At 33.0% G+C, this 16,742-nt stretch overlaps 1 protein-coding gene across 1 annotated transcript in view; it reads right to left on the reverse strand.

The window, feature by feature from the left end:
- Positions 1-16,130, reverse strand: part of LOC149411273 (protein takeout-like) — a 29,721-nt gene extending 13,591 nt beyond the window's left edge. Inside the window, exons 1-2 of the mRNA XM_089647528.1 lie at positions 15,928-16,130; positions 7,811-7,902 (exon numbers count right to left, since the gene is read on the reverse strand). Of these exons, the coding sequence (XP_089503654.1) occupies positions 7,811-7,902; positions 15,928-15,991 (156 nt within the window). The 5' untranslated portion in view covers positions 15,992-16,130. The remainder of the gene's footprint in view (positions 1-7,810; positions 7,903-15,927) is intronic.
- Between the last annotated feature and the right edge of the window lie 612 nt (positions 16,131-16,742).

A 16,742-nucleotide genomic window follows, 5' to 3' on the forward strand; every position in this document is an offset into this window, starting at 1 on the left:
GGTTGGTGAGTTGTTGACTCCAGTTACTGGGTAGGAAAGTTCAATACTCAGAAAACTAAAAAAGTTTTAAAATAGATGTATAATACTAAAAATGAAATATATTTTTGATTTTTGTTAGCAAGACACAGCATAGAAATACTTTGGTAGCAAATTACAGCATAGAAATACTATGGTATAAAGATACAGCATAGAATTGTTTTGGTAGCCAGATACAGCATATGAATATTTTGCTAGCAAGTTACAGCATAGAAATACTATGGTAGCAAGATACAGTATAGGAATATTTTGGTAGCAAGATACAGCATATAAATATTTTGGTAGCAAGTTACAGCATAGAAATACTATGGTAGCAAGATACAGTATAGGAATATTTTGGTAGCAAGATACAGCATATAAATATTTTGGTAGCAAGTTACAGCATAGAAATACTATGGTATCAAGATACAGCATAGAATTATTTTGGTAGCCAGATACAGCATATAAATATTTTGCTAGCAAGTTACAGCATAGAAATACTATGGTAGCAAGATACAGCATAGGAATATTTTGGTAGCAAGATACAGCATATAAATATTTTGGTAGCAAGTTACAGCATATAAATATTATGGTATCAAGATATAGCATAGAATTATTTTGGTAGCCAGATACAGCATATAAATATTTTGGTAGAAAGTTACAGCATAGAAATACTATGGTAGCAAGATACAGCAAAGGAATATTTTGGTAGCAAGATACAGCATATAATAATTTTTGGTAGCAAGATACAGCATATAAATACTTAAACAGTTTTTTTTTCTTTCTATTATCATGGAAAATCGACGCATAACTAAACCATAATAAATAGAACAATACATCTAATATATAAATAGTGTAAAATAAAGTCGATATCCGCGTCTGTCTGTCTTTGCGCTTAGTTCTTCTAAACTATGAATGGATTTTGATAGAGATTTCACTATTATTTAGAGAATTTCTTCCGTAAGGTTTACATGTATGATATATGCATTTTATATTTTAAGAAAATAGAGAAAAGTCAATGTTTTATAATCAAGACGTAAAAATATATTTTCGGGCACTACATCGATAACGCTGTATAAACCTTATAAGATACATTAAAATAATGTACTATGGAATTGTATATCTTAAAAAGGCCTACAGAAATGTAGTTGTTACTGAAATCGTGATTGCAATACTTTCATAACTTTTTATGTATTTAACTAGTTATAAATTATATTCCTTATAGTATATATTTTTTATATCTAGTTATGTAAAATTCTATATGCATCTAAATATATACGAGTATATATAGAAAGTATGTTCTGAAAAGCAATACGCTTTTTTAGAGAATAAAACGATAACTATTGCCATCAATAATTTATTTTGCCTATATCATTCTCCATCTTTAGTTCTTTGGCGGGACGAAAATACTAAAAGTACCTTAAGTTGAGAAAATACCCTAAAATCAAACCAGAATCTTATCGACGTAAGAGCCGTGCACAAAAAATAGCGACGCGCGGCCCTTGTGTATTGTGCGGACTTGTAGTTGAATTTGCCAAATCAAATCTCAAGTGGGAATCTTAACGAGATAAGTCGTGTAAAATAATATTCGAATCTATGGTCGAATTTGCCCCAGATGTAGATGTAGGTGATCACCGTAATCAATAATATTGGGATGATTTGTATTTTGTGTAGCGCCGTTTTAATGAAGAATAATCTCAAGGGCGATGTGTTAAGACTGTAAGATTTTTGGTATTTTAGCACCTTGGCGTCTTGACCATTCGGCGCCCGGAGCGGATTGCTCCAATTGTGCCCGCGGATGGCCGCACAGTGGGCTGAAAATCGCCTTTCATAGACATAGAGACTTGAATTTTCAAGGGTATTTTTTTATTTTGTAATGTAATCAACAAAAAAAAAATTTTTTTTCCACTTTAGGATTTAAAAATAAAAATCACACCTTGCGCCACAATATGAAGTATGTCAAAAAAATACAAATAAATAGTAGTATTATCTGTGTGTAAGGATAGAACGGCCAACCTTATGATTCCAGAGATAGCCTGATTTCTAATGTCAGCGCAATACAATTTTTTCTTAAAAAAATTATAACTCCTTCATTTGTACACGCAATTACTTCGTACGACATTTTATAGCATAGTAATGATCAGCAGAATCCATTTCTAGCCAAAAAAATACCCTTGAAAATTCAAGTCTCTATGTCTATGAAAGGCGATTTTCAGCCCACTGTGGGCCGGTCCCGATTTGCCCTAATAGGCAATATATTTCAAATGAACGTATTACTAAAATCTCAGATGTTTCTAGAGGAATACCTCGGAAAGTGATTGTGATATATATCTGGTGCTTACCGCTATTTTATAGTCGAAAGACTTAACTAAATCCTGTTTTTATTAATCTTAAATATAAATATCTTACAGGCGTAGGTATCGATCTAAAAAAAATATATGTTATATTTACGAATTCGTCGGAATTAATTAAAATGTAAGCCTAGAGCAAAACCTTAATCTCAGAGTCTTGTGTCGCCTTAAAGGAGATCTGGAATGTTTTTCGTAGGGCTCGACCTGGCCTTTGCTCATTATAAAATCAATACAAAATATATCTTTCTTCACTGTTCTATCGTTATACAGAACTTATTGATCATTATAATATGGTTGAATTTATCGGCAGTCAAGGCTGCAAATATTTTTTTACTAGCCGTTAATGCCGTTTTGTGAGGTACATGTAGGGCACGTGGAAATAACAGTGTTCATCCAAGGCCGACTACAGAGCTGGGCGATCGATGGATTTTGTTATCAAGCAAGTGCCATCATCGAGCAAGGACAGTTCTCAAATAGCGGTGATTGTTGTTACATCTGATTGCTGGTTAGTCTATTTTTAACAGTTACTTAGCAACAACACTAGCTTTGTAATTTGGAGGCCGCGCGAACAGGCCTGTTTTCTAGTCGGCCTAGGGTTCATACCACTGGCGCAATGTTTGCGGAATCTAACTACGAACGACATCTTTGGGACACCTTGCAAATTTTAATAATAGAATCAATAGATTATGATTTTTTATTACATTAATCGAAATTGTTGAAGTTAAGTGACATATTTTTACATAAAATTGTAACTTATCGGTGGGATAGCCTTGATATATTAATGTTACTAGCAGGTAAAAACCTGCAACCGCGGATAGATGCATATGCATGGAAATCTTCGACAGTTCTCTTTGAACATTCGAGATGGTAGCACTTCCATTTGGAGCTAGCATGTGGGACGAGTGTGTACCTACGAAAGACCTTAGCGTTATAATATAATAGATTCACTTTCATGTTCCTTTTATCAAATGTAATTTTATTCTTATTTTTTATGTTTCCAAGTATTTGTCAAATTAAAAATATACTACCGACCATGTAAAAGCCCTCTGGGCGTTAAATAAATAAATAAAATAAATTAGATCAAGGTTCTCTAGTATGTATTATTGTGACAATCATACTACGATTTCAGGATATAATTCTGTTATAAATAGATTACACACCATTGGTGACTCTTATGCTATGTTAGATTATGTTTTTAATATGCCTCTTTGTTTCTGCTTCATTTCTTTAAGGGGGGGCTAGGGTTTTAAAATTATTTTTTTTGTATTTTTTAAAATAAATTTTTAATATGTTAAGAATATTGTGTTCAAATTTCAAGTTGATTGGAGCAAAATTGACGAAGTTACGAGTATTTTTATATCTGTCGGATTTTAACCCCTACACGACCATACGTATAAGCCGAGCAGAGCAGGAAGCTGAGAGACAAACTAAAGAAGGCAGGATTCGTCGTAGACAGGAGCAAAAAGGTGCTTTAGACATCATGGATGATAGCAACATCTTTTATGGACCTAGCATTGATGATTCAGTGTGAAGTGTGAGGTAAGCCGATAAAATTTGCTTTTAAACGTTTAATACCAGATTTTTTAATGTTCAAAACTTTAAAGCGTTTTTCCCACAACTCACGTTTTCAAAGTCGGTGCCCGTCATAACTTCAAAACTACTGCACCGATATTTTTGAAATTTTGAAAACTATTTTTGTACATAATTTACGAGGTAACGCTGGAGAGTTTTTTTCATATTTGTTAATAATTATTATTTTACAATAACAAATTAGCCGATTTTTTTCACTAAAAATAGCGTTTTTCCCTTCAAAGTGTTCCAAAAAAGTGAAAAATTAAAATTTCGAAAAACCCTCGCAGCGTTACCTGGGAAAAACTATTATCTAACAAATGAACTTTAATTTTTTGATTTCAGATGAACCAGCACCGAGTTACGAGGGGCACCGCCATTCTCCTTTTTTTTGAGATACGTCCGAATAATTGCTGCCATTGCCGTACTTTTTAATATTTCTCCGTGAAAATTTTATAGAACATTTTTAAAATGTCATACTTTACTGTACTATTAGATTTAATAAAGAGATTTTAACTGTGTTGTCACAAAAAATTCCTTTTTTCGTACGAATTAACCCTAGCCCCCCCTTAATTTAAATGCACTAATGCATATATTTTTTGTTTTGTTTTGTTTACTTGTATAATCTTCCAATTTTTCTTTTCTTTCTTCTTTCTACAATGTACTATGAATGACAGTAACTATCATGTAAGTAAATGGCACTTGTGCCATTAATTCTAAATAAATTGAGTTAATAAATTTTAAATTTCAACTGTCAATGAAAAAATCCTGCCAATACGTAATCATGCACTTTGAAATTTTTTATTTATTTTATCCATGTAATCCGGTATAAATATTTGATACAAACTGAAAAGAATAATTATTTGTTGTAATTAATTGTTGGGAAGTAAGAGCTTCACAGATGCACTCATAGAGGGCAGTGCATAGAGCTTGCGTGAAAGTCCGTAAGATGGCAGCTAGTGGCCAGTAGTTGCCAGGGCCAGTGAAAATGCTCGAAGACAAACTTAATGTCTCAGATCCCATTTAGCCAGTTTCTAGTTAGGTCGACTATCGAGTCACCATTGTAATACGCGAAATATTAAAAAAACCACTTATCACAAAAATTTATCACAAAAGATTTATCACAAAAAAAACAATTATTTATAATCTCCTTCCACGACGAGTTGGAGAACTGTTTGTGGAAACACAACAATTTATCTTTCCAATGACGAAAAAATCACCTATCTACGCATTATAGAAAAAATAAAATACAGTGTGTGGCAAGCCTACGCACGACGGAAGTGAAACTTTTAGTATTCTTCTCTTTCTCTTTTCATTTCATTCTCTCTTTTTTCTCACTTCTATCTCGTCACTACTCATTTTAGACACTAAAACTCTGTTCCAAATCGAATAAACCACAATCAATTACGTATTTCACTCGTATTACACTCAACGCGCAGTACACGAAGCAAGCAGCTGATGCCTGGCGTGGCGTCGTTGGCTAGAGAGAGAGGAAAAGAGAGAAGAGAGAGAGAGAACGTTCGTCAGTGGCTCCCTCACCTCAGTAAGCGACTACGGTGAGAGAGCGACAGTGAACGGTGAGCGGTGGTGGGGGCCCCGTACCCCCACCACCAAATGATCACGGTTTTTCGTGACGGTCATGAGTCGGTTTTACTCCGGTCCTCGAAAATGCATGACGCGCGTAAAGAAGTTTCACTTCAAAAATTAAAATACTATTATAATGTATGGATGCCCCGGTCAGATCTGTCCTTCAAAAGCTATAATGGAATATGATGTTTGTGGCTAGTAATGTCCTTCCGAGGACTGAAGGGTAAATGAAGTATTTTTTATTGATACTCTGTTATTTGCATGTACCTAACCTTTAATTGATTTCAGAGGCAGTATAATGTTTACAGTATTGACTGACGGAATAACCAAGGTCAATATCAAAGATAAATAACACGTGTAATAAAATGTGGATTAATTTGAATAAACATATTTATTAATATGATGTCAATAAATAATAATATCTATATTGACGTGATACTCTTAAAATCGCCCTGTTAAGAAGAATCATTGCTTAAAATGGCTTTAACAAGGCTTACCAACGATATCTGAATAGCCAGGAAGTTCTTAATCTTTCCTTCCTACTTCTGCTCCCCTTTACTTCTTCTAGGGTATTATTTAAATGGTCAGCATAATTATCCAAAAACACTATTAAATACTGGCAACGAACATTCTCTGATCTTGAAGCTTTTATATTTAATAAGATGCCGATGGATTTAAAAAAGCGAATCAACACAGAATTCAAAAAATCAAAAATTGTTCAATAGATAAAGGTTTTTAATATTTATATTGTTTATAAATACATTGGTATCCATTGATTGTATGCATGTAATTGTATAAATATTCCTATACGTGTATTTAAGAGGAAGCTACAAGCCAAAAATGTGTATATTCTTGGTATACCTTATATTGTACGTAATAGGCATTAAAATTGCTTGACAAACGAAGTCTAGAAACGTTCGATTTCAAAAACAAAACTGGTTTTTATTTATTTTGTAAATAATTTTATAAGAAACCAAAAAGTTAATCAATTGAAACTGTCACAGATAATCTTAGCTATAATACTATATTTTTTAAAGTTGTTTCCTTTACGGGTTCATACATTTATATTAAAAAAATATTTTTTGTGTTATATAAACATGCATTTTTCCTTGCCTTGATAATATATCTCGACGAAATACAAAATTATTCGGATTTTCATGAATATCTACGTGTTCAGACATCGTGATAATTTTTTTATTTATTTTTATTTTTTAAAATAACTTCCGATTTTATGTCCGGGTTAAATCTTCCCCACAGGAAAAACTAAACCCTTCCACACACTTTTCCACAAATGATCATCTAGTCAATCAACATTATGCATGTGCATTATATAAGCAAAATAAATACAAAACAATACAAGAACAATACGTCAACTCACCAGAGATCAAATGGGAAAATGATTCAACGACTCCAGATATTTTCATATCAGAGGGTTCGGCTCGGTAGAACTTCTTACAGGGCCTATAAATCCTACTGATCCCTCAACATTAATATTTAAAAAATCTTTCGTTATCCAGAATGACCGACTTTTGCATCTTTATATATAAATTTTTTGATAGATCTTATACGCCTAAATTTTTAATGAGAGAGCTAGGTATAATGCCAGTAGCCGAAATAACGAATGGTAATATTTTTATAGTCTGAGAATGCCAAATTCTTTTTATTTCATTTCCCGAATCTGTGTATTTTCTTATTTTTCATTAACAGATTTTTGAATATTACAGGAATTTGGAATAGCGACATCAATGATATAAGTTAATTTTTTAATTTTGTCATGTAAAACTATATCGGGTCTATTATGACTAATCGTTCGGTCTGTTAGTATAGTTTTATCATAATATATTTTATAAAATAAGTTTTCTAAAAATGAATTTGTTTCGTATTCATAATATGGTATTATATTACGCCAGTCAATCATGTTATGTTTAATTACCAAACTTTGGTGAATTATTTTTAAATCATGATTGTGCCTAAATCTATCATGTATTATTATTATTATTATTTTTAAAAAGAAAGACAAACATTCCCGGGTTACGAATAACCAGACAATATTTGAAAATCTCCTACTACCACCACAGTAAGCTGAAAATGTTGCTTGTGTTGTGATGGAGGACTTAGCCAGCCGAGGAATTGAACACACTACGCCCGAGTGGGACCCAAGCGCGATGTCAACTCGGCCACCGACTGGTACTTTCGTAATCTACTAAAAGACCGGAATGCTTAAAATATCATAAAAATCAGTAGTATTTTTCAAATTTATGATAGAACAGTAATAAAAATATACTAACCGCTCCCAGCTTCGTCTTTATCTCATCAATGGACCGGATGATGCAAGCGTCCACATCCGGATCCGTTCTGTGACAGATCTTAATGTAGTCGGCTGAAACAGAAGAAGAGGAACATCATTTCAGCGACTAAACATTGTAACACACTACTTGCTTCATTCACATTCATACATCGTCTCAGACTCTTAACATGACTCTTAACATGACTCTTAACATGACTCTTAACCGACTCAAGTATTTGATTCATTCGATTATGCCATAATTTCCTAAGACGTCCTCGAATTATTCTACCATTCTCTTTACAGCTCCTTTCTCTGTTCCCCGGCTCTAAATGTCTTAACCGTCCCTTTCTTAATGTTAACCATAACATTTAAATGCCTTTCATTATTATCGGTTCTCCACAATTTGAACAGGGTCATATAAAGGTTTACCACACATACGCCTAAGGGATATGATGTCATGAAAATGCCAAAAATAAAATTTACAAAACCTAGAATTTCTCAGTTTCAAAAACTTTTATACAATTTCCTGATCCATTTTCGGACCAATTTTCCGAGCAATTTTTTTAACCGTTTTCAAATCTATCAAAAACTCGCTTACGCGAAAAAATGAAAAGTTACGTTTTTAACAAAAATGAAGTTGAGAGATTTCATTATTTTGTATTATCCACTCATTTTATTTATGAATTAAAATTAATTTATTTTGAACTTCCCGAATAGATTATCAGTCGCTAGCTTGATGCTTCTATCGAATACCAACTGGTGTCACTGTTGGTATTCGATAGAGTCAGGCTTGTCTCATTGAATATTCCAGACTAAATAATGTTTTGAGCCGTGAAGTCTGTGCGTTGACTTTATTATCAATTGTTTTCTAAAATTGATCTAGTTAAATGTTAAATTGCTTTTTTCATATCCGTGGTTGTAGACAATTCCACGTAAACCACAAGTAGACCATAGATAATATAGAGAAATAGTTATATTAATATTTTTCCAACCACAAGCGAATGCTTCTCTGGAAGAGTAGTATTAAAGATTGTCATTGTAAATTGTAAACCTTATTATTTACATGTACTTTTATTAATACAGAATTCATAATTTTAACGATATTTATTTTTAAATACATACCTCTGTACAGTCTTAAAGCTATGTTGCCACCCGGTTGGACAGCGTTATGAGGTGGGTTAAGGTAGGGGCTTTAGAAAGGGCTTTATTAATGCGGGTCTTGGAGAGGCAGGTGCTCTAGCTCTGATGAGTATGATGCTGCTAGCTCCTTAAAGTAGGCTCCATTAAAATACCTTTAGAATAGACTCAGCATGCCCACATTGAGTGAGTGAGTTAGAAATGGCGATCTGTCTTTTCAACGGATTGACAATCAGATGGACCGCACTCCTTTGCACAGAATCAAGTAAGTTTGTCTAAAATTGTGGGATCCAGCCCAGAGGTAGCTCCCAAATCAAATTAATGGCCGTACTTGAGATTTGTATAGGATTAGCAGCTGGTCACTATTGAAGATTCTGCTAGTTCTATACGAGACAAACGATGAAATATAGTTGAATTCATTGGCTTTAAACCACAGTTTATATGTTTCCATATTAGTATTATGAGGTATGAATATAAAACCAACCGCCCGGAAATCTCTATCGCTCGAGTGGTATTTATGCAAAGTGAATATTTTTGGTACGAGCGTGTGATTGTATCAAATAATAATCGAGCAAATCGCAAAGCCTTATTTTGAACGTTGTAAGTCATAACTCCACGCAAGTAAAAGAGAATAAGCGATGAGGAAAATCGGAAAATTGCATCATTTTCCACTTCCTTGCCGTAAGAAACTTGAGTTGAATCGATATCTCTGTTCAGAGTCGTACTTGAATTCTATACAGTTAAATAACAAATATATATTAATTAGTAATGCAGTTCCGGTATTTCAAACGTTCTCCTTCAAAACAAGAGAAAGGTCACTGTCTATTTCTCTATTTATATAAAGGAGAGTGTCTATGGTAGGTTAGTGACCTGGCTTTGATTTTTATACAAATATTTAGTTTTATTCATAGGTTGATGATATTTTGATTACTTGACCTTCAAAACAAGAGAAAGGTCACTGTCATACCTAATGCTGTGGAAAGCCCGGGTAAAGCCGTAGCTAGTGTGATATATAAAACTAGAACTGAGGTGAGAATTTATTATTTATGTATGTGTCTACAAAATGGCATATTCAGATTTTTAAATATGTAAATATTTACCTGCAATATGTGGAATACAGAATGATAAATTTGCATTTAAATATTAACATCAAATATTGACTCCGAGTAATAATTCATTTAAAACTGTCTCACGAAACAAAAGTTTTGTAAATAATTTCTCTTTGTGAAAACGCTCCTTATACTAGGGTGGACATATTTTATCTTTATGTCTTACTTACTGAGGTTTTAATTTATCTACAGGGGTTTTTATCGCTATTTCACTGTGGGTTAACAAAGAATATGCTGATATTCAATGGGTCCACCTCAGTACTTATCTAATGTCCGTACATAACCAGAGCCGAATTTACTATGGGTGCAGAGGAGACGTGTTCCCAGTCCGTACAAAACCGATTATTATTTTATCAAAATATGAATGCAGTTGTATAAACAATGTTTTCTTTTATAATATAAAACATTTCTTAAAGATTAATATACAAAATAAACACGTAATTAACATTTTTTTCAGTGCACCAAATGGATAGGATAACTACTTATATTCTCTCTAAAATATATATTACAAAGAAATTAAAAAATAAATACGGTACCATGGCTTTGAAAATCGTGAACTATTCATAATCTAATTTAAGACGCTGGCAACATTTTGTTAATCGCCATAATGGTACGCATGCGCGTTTTAGCGAACCAGTCAGTGGGGTTTAAAAGTCTTTCAGAAGCAACTTCATTCTGTTTCGAGTGACTTCAGGCGTAGATTTCCTAAATATTAACTAATTTTGAAGGAGCAGTTGATTTATTTCATACTTGAACCGGGCAAAAATAATAATTTTTAGTCCGGTCCCATGTGCAGCAGTATGCATTTCAAGCAAAGTGCAACGGACGCGGCGGGCCTACCGGTGCCTGGTGCATGTGCAACAAACACTATATTGCCTGTGTCTCGCTTGCCTTGAAACAGTTTCTGAGTGCAGCAGGTACCTGCTACCTGCACCTGAATTCCGCTGCAATTGGAAACCCGCTTCAAGAGACCTTCCATGTCCAGCTAACTTAGAATAACAGCAATGGAATCTTTTTAACAAAATCATCACGATAACAGGGATTACCTTTATAAAATACGTTCACAAAATCTAAGCAAAGCTGTACTGATTCTACGAACATACCAAATGTATAACTTTAATTGCTTAACTATAATATTTGTAGATAAGTCTTTTTATAAGCCCAGAAAAAAATAATGTAAAGGCCTATGAAAACTGCTTTAAAGTTCAAAATCTCCTACTTACGAACCTATTTTCGGTTATAATTTTATTGAATAATGCGGCAAATTAAGTTATTTATAAAATGATCGAAAAAAAATTAAATATTTGTGCCTGAACATCCACAAAATAAAATAAAAGGCACTTTTTGGCCATGTTTTTTTCTTGCATAAATCAAAACAGGCGGATGGTGTTAAGCGGGAATTTAAACCTTATCGCCATCTACGTAAGGGTTGTTATTGATAGCGGCTCAATTTAAAATATTACACGACGTAGTGCATCGCCTTAAACCATGTTTTTTTTAACAGGATTGCCAAAATTTTGAAAAGATTCTTAATAAATTAACAATGCTAATTTTTCTCCGTGTGCATTCAGAAATATCTCAAACATTTTACTTATGTTGTTTTTAGCACACAGAGTAAGTGAATTGCAAGCATTCAATATTGATCCATTTAAGATGACATATACCTAGTACCTAATCACGTAAAACCTGCACTATGCGCATATTTATTATAACAAATTCATTTATGTAGCTAGTTGGTGCTTAATTACTGAAGCCAGAGGACTTGTTTAAATAAAGTATCTTGACATAACCCAAGTTTATCATGTGAGTAGAATCTATGTGCTCTAATGCTAAAAATGTCATACGGGTTATATGACAACCAAGGACAGTGGTAATTCAACACAATTTTTAAAAGTGATATTATAAAGTTAGTGGTTTATTTTTGGGATATTATGCCGTACTACCCCCTTCTTTAACCAACGTTTCGGACAGCGTTATAGTGTCTATCAGCAGGGTAGATTTGTAAAACACACAAACATATGTTTTTACACATCTGCCCTGATTATAGACACTATAATGCCGTCCAAAACATTGGCTAAAGAAGTAAGTAGCGCAACATGGCATAGCACCCCAAAAATAAACCACTGTATTACTTTTAGTCGTTAAATCATATCTGGTATAAAGTTATTAAAAGTGTAAAAAGTAAAGCGAGTATCGTAACCTATTTAACCTCGTTTTTTTCATCACTTTTCAATAGTATGTTGAAATGTGTTGAATTGCCACTGTCCTGAGTTGGACCATTACCGTTATGTTATGTGGATGAAGGGAGTGGGAAGGGAATGCGATGAGCAAGATGAGGGTTGGAAAGTAACTGCTACTCGGATCTGGTCACCAAACACGGCTAAAGACATCCAGTATCTAAAAATATTTACCATTCTGTCAGTTTATAAATGTTTTATCAACCAAATATTACATAGTAGGTTAGGTTAGATTATGTTAGGTTAGGTTAGGTTAGGTTGTAACTGATAATTTACCGCAGGGGACAGATCCTTTCAGAGGATTTATTTCCAGTTTCTTCGGGTGTATTCGTCGTAGGAGTTGGTTTTCGAGGCGAGTGGGGATCACACCTGAGAGCGAGGTACTTGATCGTCGGGAGATTAATACACGCACGTGAGACATTTTATTAATCCTCGTGAATTAGACATATAATCTTTTAGATATAACCATGTTTATAAATTCGTTTAGACTTAGATTTTCTAAATTTAAGTCTTAGCTCTTGTATTTAAAGTTTAAATTAAATATACAATCATATTATCATATCCAGTGTTCATTTCAATTCCCCTTATTGCTGCAAGCTATGGTGGAGCATATTACCAGAATACGGCAAGTTTTAATACATGTGGTGACAATCTACGTTACAAAATGGCATCATACGTTTTAATTCACTAATGGGACGTATCTGCAAAACGTTCAACACCCTACAAGATGTAGACATTAGTACCTTAAATAGGCTTCAAATCAAACTGGCTGAATTCATCTCTTGATGCAAACATTGTAGACATTTATCAAATAAACAATAAAACTATTTTCGCTGTTCTTATTGTAAATTTCGGTTTTCGTTTACTTTGTAGTCGAACAAATTTCGATAAGTATATACAGTGTGTGGCCAAATTATTAAAATTATTAGTCAAACGTGCAAAAAATACAATATTTTCAGTTTGAAGTTATATAATATGTTTAAATAGAGGGATATTATCTTTTTTTTGGTACATTCGATATTTCTTATGCAACTCAAAATAAATTGTTTTGATTATGATTTGAGATTTTGACGGCCAAAAGTATTATAGTGATATATTTTTGGGGTATTATTCCGTGTTACGCTACCTCTTTCTTTAACCAAGGTTTTGGACAGCATTACAGCGTAGGTCATCGGGGCAGATGTGTATGTCCGAAACGTTGGCTAAAAAAATAGGTGGCGCAACAGGTATAATACCCCAAAAATAAATTACTATAATATATTTTCAGAAAATATTCAATACGAAATCTCTGAATATATAGTAGAACCTCCATTGACGTTAGTTACAGTTACCTTATTTCTACAAGACGACACGACGCCTGGTTGTTATAGAAGAAGAAATAACTTCGGTTTCATTTCTAATTTTCGACCTTCAACTAGCCTTCGTACATTTTCTTCTGTTTTCCAGAAAATGTCAAGAATTTATCGATCATTTCTCGAATCGCTTTCCTCCTCATTTTTTTCTTCACTTACTATAGGTATGTTTCTAGTTAAGTTAATTATATGTGCAAAAAACTGTTAATTCTTATATAATAATACAAATCTCTATTGAACTAATAATTTTGCCATGTTTAGTATTTATAATCATTTTTTTTAATGTTTATATATGAACGGAACTTAATCTTATAAATTTCTGTTTGATTTAACGATAACCTCCGACTTTTCGATGTAATTGGGAAACCTTAATCTATTTTGGAGTTTTCAGGGCTAACCGAATGGCTTTATTTTGAAAATTTTGTAATTTTTTGACTTAGGTTCGGAATATTGTAAGTTAGATAAAACCAGAAGTCGGGGACGCCCGAGGAAGGCATAGCACGACCAAGTGAATCAGATACTTGAGTCGGGCCTTGTCAAGAGTCAGAATAATAGAAGATTATGTATGAGACGATGTATGAATGTGAATGAGGTAAGGGGTGTGTGCCAAGACCGACTTGTTTGGCGGTCTGTCCTCTCTGCTTACCCTTGCGGAAAAACGACGTGATCGTTACTTAGTTAGCTAGTTTCAATAAAGCCTGTTGTGGAAAGATGGAAAGTTGGTCCTGATTTGGGATCGTTTTTGAAAACTGCCCTATTCTTTGAAATTTTATTAGTCCGAAGCAAGAAGAAAGAAGAAAGAAGAAAAGAAAGATTGGGAAATTTCCAGTTGTTTGGATCTAGTCCCTAAAAATAGCTAAAGCCACATTGAGTAGCGTTTATATTGTGAATAGTCACCCCTCACCATGGGGACATTAAATGATGGGTGTAACAAATATGAATAAAATAATTAAATATTGAGACGATGTACGAATGTAAATGAAGCAAGGTGTGTTTGCCAAGACCAAGTTGTTAAACGGTCCGTCATCTCTGCCTACCGCTACGGAGAAACGGCGTGATTTTGACGGTTAGTTAGTTAGTTGTATATGCATCTAAATGCACCTAAAATTACAGAATACAAGCGTATTTGTTTGTTGTCGTATTTTTATATATTTGTGTCAACATACGTATTCTTATGCAACGTTTACACTAAATATGTACAAATCCTTGCTGATTTAAAACAGAAAACTAATGTTTGTGTTTGAAATGATTAAGGATTGTGCCTAATTTAACAAACAAATAATCACAAAAATAACTTTAAAAATATTAGAAAAAGGTCGATCTGCTTTCAATGTCAAGATTAATAAATATTTACCAATAAAACACTTAATCGAATATGCGAAATATGTAAAGAAATCCCTGTGGTATTTCAACCTTAACGTCACCTTGCAAAATGAAGACACGCTAACGCGCTTTAGTAGATCATTTCATGAAAAATTCTAATAAATCATGAAATCTTCACATTTTTAATCGTTCGTTTTCTTAAATAATATTTTTACTTTAAATAGCAGAAATCTGGCTATATGAAACAGCTAAAACGGTCGAGCAAGTGAAATTTGTGGCCATGATATGTAGTAGAACTTTTTATATCTCAAAATGAGTTTGATAATTTATTAAGAATCTCTTCAAATCATTAGTAATTCGGTTAAGAACAGGGTCGCATACCTTTCACGAATGAATTAACAGGTTAACTGTTAGTAAATTTCGTATACATAATCACGATGTCAGAGTACGTGCTCGAATACTTGTTCCAACATCGTGATAATATATTCGAAATTTACTAAAAGATTATCAGGAGACCCGTAAATTCATTGGTTAGACGCCATCAATTCTGTGTTTTTAATCGGAATACCAACAATTTGATTCTTAATAATTTAGCAATACTAATTATCTAAGTCTTCTCAATTATTTTTATGATACAAAATAATCTATTATTGTATTGAAATTGCCATTATACCACGTTTAAAATGTATTAGAACAAATCAGAAAACTGGAACAAGCAATCCGGCATATTTTGATAGCTAACTATTTTATAAACTCATGATGGAAATGAGTACGAGTTTGAATTCGTTGCGTTATAAATTACTATAATTTGACTGATAAATATCGTCCACAATAATATAAATAATAAAATATATTGAAAAATAAAATCTTTTCCTAAATACGTCGTGATTCTAATGCTTTTGTTTTCGTGATTTTGTTGTGTCAATAAAAAAATATTTATTAAATTGTAAAGTAACTTACGTATAACTGCATTGACTCCAATTAACAACGAGCCGCAAAACATCACAAAGGCAAAGCTTTTCATTTTCAATAATTTACAATCACAACAACTATAAAAGAAATTTAAAAAAATACTCCAGTAAAATTCAGACCGCAAGGTTATATGGAGTTATTGAGGAGCTGACTCCAGTAGTCAGTAACTTTAACTCCAGTTACCAGTAAGCTTGTCTACTGAGGAGTGGAGTGGTTGCTATAATGAAGTCTAGCTCGCCTGGACTAGGCATTTCAACATTTTATAAGGATTGAGTCGGTTAGTTTGAAATCTTCTCAAGTCTTTTTTTTACATTAACTCCACACCATAGGAAAACAATTCCACTTTAAAAGAGCGTTTACTTTACATGACCTTTATTAATGGTTGTTTTATTAGTTGTGTAAAATTTAAATCTCGTTAGGCCCAATGTCTTTATGGTTATTCAAATGTATTTCGAAAAATATTTCAATTTCCCGTCAGATTAAGGCGATGCACTACGTCGTGTAATATTTTGAATTGAGCCGCTATCAATAACACACCTTACGTAGATGGCGATAAGGATTAAATTCCCGCTTAACACCATCTCCCTGTTTTGATTTATGCAAGAAAAAACATGGCCGAAAAGTGCCTTTTATTTTATTTTGTGGATTTTCATGCACAAATATTTAAATGTATTTCGATCATTTTATAAATAACTTAATTTGCCACATTATACAATAAAACCATAATCAAAAATGGGTTCGTAAGTAGGAGATTTTGAACATTAAAGCAGTTTTCATAGGCCACATACATAATTTTTTTATGG

The sequence above is a fragment of the Hesperophylax consimilis genome, chromosome 26 (assembly GCF_061612785.1).
Source record: "Hesperophylax consimilis isolate HC1 chromosome 26, BYU_Hcon_1.0, whole genome shotgun sequence".
In the NCBI taxonomy this organism is placed as follows: Eukaryota; Metazoa; Arthropoda; class Insecta; order Trichoptera; family Limnephilidae; genus Hesperophylax; species Hesperophylax consimilis.